The sequence below is a fragment of the Nansenia antarctica genome, assembly GCF_963989245.1.
Source record: "Nansenia antarctica genome assembly, chromosome: 11".
NCBI lineage: Eukaryota > Metazoa > Chordata > Actinopteri > Argentiniformes > Microstomatidae > Nansenia > Nansenia antarctica.
This window is the reverse complement of record NC_137681.1, coordinates 9260993-9263492: the sequence shown is the minus strand read 5'-3', so window position 1 is coordinate 9263492 and position 2500 is coordinate 9260993. Positions and strand designations below refer to the sequence as shown.

Below are 2500 nucleotides of genomic sequence, written 5' to 3'. Positions count from 1 at the left end.
CTTGAGTGGAGTCTGTAAATGAGTCATTCAGCGCTCCGCTGCCAGGGGTGTATCCCACGTCTGCCGTGCCGGGGGTGTGACGCGGGGCCCTATAGAGGGCGGTCTGGGACGCAGACTCACCGGATGGGGATTGGTTGGGTTTTAGGTTTGTTCCCACCCCCCCCCTACCCCCCCCCCCCAACAAAGAATAGGGATAATCACCAAGATAATCACCAAGGCTCTACTGCTGTGCGAGTGTTTCTCCAAACCAACTGTGTGTGCGTGTGTGTGTGCGTGTGTGTGTGTGTGTGTGTGTGTGTGTGCGTGTGTGTGTGCGTGTGCATGCCTGTGAATCCACATACGAGTGTTTGTGTGTGTGTGTGTGTGTGTTTCCGTGCGGGTAAGTGAGTGTGTGTAAGGGGGGTGTGGGAAGGGGTGGGGGGGGGGGGGGGGTCAGAGCTGAGCCAGGTAACCGTAGTTACCACTACTTTCTTCTTCTCCTGTTTGCCTGTCTGTACTAACTTGACTAACTTTACTAACCTGCTACTGAAAAAAACTAACCTCACATCCATGGAATGAGTCATACTACTAACCTGTGCCCTCCTTCTCCTAGCGAAACACCAACACTCCTCTCTCCTCTCCTCCACCCAGAGGCCTTCTAGCTTTTCTTTTTTTCTTTCCCTTCCGGAAGTTGTTCTGTTCACAGTTTTTTGCTTTTCTTTTCTCCCCCTCTCCTACAAAGCACTCAGGCATTGGACACGCTATGGTAAACAAACTCCATTGTTCGGTAGATATTATTCTAATTGTTTCTTAGTTTGGGTTTGCCCCGTGTCTATTTCCTTTCCGAGCCGTAGAGATCCAAAACTTAAATCTCAAAAAAAAAAAAAAAAAAAAAGGGATAACTGCGGTTAGTACTCTTTTACGCTTACGAAACCCCGCCCCCTCCCCCCGCCCCTCCCTTCCCTTCCCTTGCCAACCTATTTTTTATTTATTTTACCTTTTCATTTTCTCCGCCGTTCACCCCATCCACTTCCGTGATTGACATGTAGGCGTCGCCTGATTGGGTCATACCTCACCTGCACGCGATTGGCCACTCCCCCTTGCATGGCGTGACCTCGTAATCCCGCCTCTCCGTGATTGGTCCGTTCGACTGATAGAGAGGCCGTACTCCCTCCCCCCTTCCCCACACACACTTTTATGTTCCTCCCTTTTTCTCTCTGGTCCTCCCCTCTGCGCTGCTTGCCCTCCATGCTGCTTCTGAACGGAATCTCATCTCGTCCTCCTCTGTTTGTTTTTTCGTTCCTGTCTTTCCTCCTCCCTGCCAGTGACTGCATGCAGAGAGAGGAGCAGGCTGCATGCGTGTATGTGTGTCTGTGTGTGTGTGTGTGTGTGTGTGTGTGGAATGAGCTAACCCATCTAACACTGTGTGTGTATGTGTGTGTGTGTGCGTGTGCGTGTCAGTGTGTGTCTCACCCCATTCAGACCTGCTAATCTGACTAACAACCCCCCCTGCTCTACTCACCCTAACACCACACACACCAACACCATCATCCCTACTACTACTACTACTACTACTACTACTACTACTACCACTACTTCTCACCCTAACGCCACACACACTAACCCCCCAACACCATCACCACTACTAACACCATTTATACCACTAACCCCGACACTGCTAACCTCCACACTGCTGAACCTAACACCAGCAGTGCCACTAACACCACTAACAGGCTGAGTTTGCTGGGCTGAGTCTCTACGGAGGCATTACTAACACGTGCCTGGACTAGCTACTAATGCTAACCGCCCTCAATGGGGGGCACTATAGAGTGGGCTAGCCGCTCATGCTAACTCCACCACAACAATAACAACAGTAGGCCAGATTTTAGACTGAGCTTATGCTAACGCTAACAAACACTACAACCGTAGTCTAGACTTTAGAGTGAGCGTACGGTAATGCTTAACCCCACCACATACTGTTTATCAGGTGACACTGTAGAGTTAGTTCATTTGTTATGCTAACACGACAATGATAAGCGCTACCGCTCGTCGACACACACACAGACAGAAAAACAGGTACAAACACAGCCTCAACCCCTCCAAACACACACATATATATCAACAACAACAACAACAGACCCATCCAACAAACAGACCCAGGCCCACTCCCCAGACACTGGCAGTAGAGGGGCTAATTCGGCTGGTTAGCGCTTAGCGCTGCGTTTGGTGTGAGTATAGCGTGTCCTTTCCCTGTGCTTTGTTGTGTAGGTGACCATCTCTGTGGACGGCATCCTGACCACCACAGGGTACACCCAGGAGGACTACACCATGCTGGGCTCCGACGACTTCTTCTACGTGGGAGGAAGCCCCAGCACGGCAGACCTGCCCGGATCTCCTGTCAGCAATAACTTCATGGGCTGCCTCAAAGAGGTGGGGGACTAGGCGGAAACACACACACACAAACACACACACACACTGGCATACACTGTGTACGCACACACGCCAACTACAGTCACATACG

At 50.9% G+C, this 2500-nt stretch overlaps 1 protein-coding gene across 1 annotated transcript in view; it reads left to right on the top strand.

Annotated features, from left to right (window-relative positions):
- nrxn1a (neurexin 1a) overlaps positions 1-2500 on the top strand; it is a gene marked incomplete at both ends in the record, with an annotated part of 54059 nt that overhangs the window by 19427 nt on the left and 32132 nt on the right. The window contains 2 exon segments of the mRNA XM_080542051.1: positions 722-745; positions 2248-2409. Coding sequence (XP_080398177.1) covers positions 722-745; positions 2248-2409 — 186 coding nt within the window.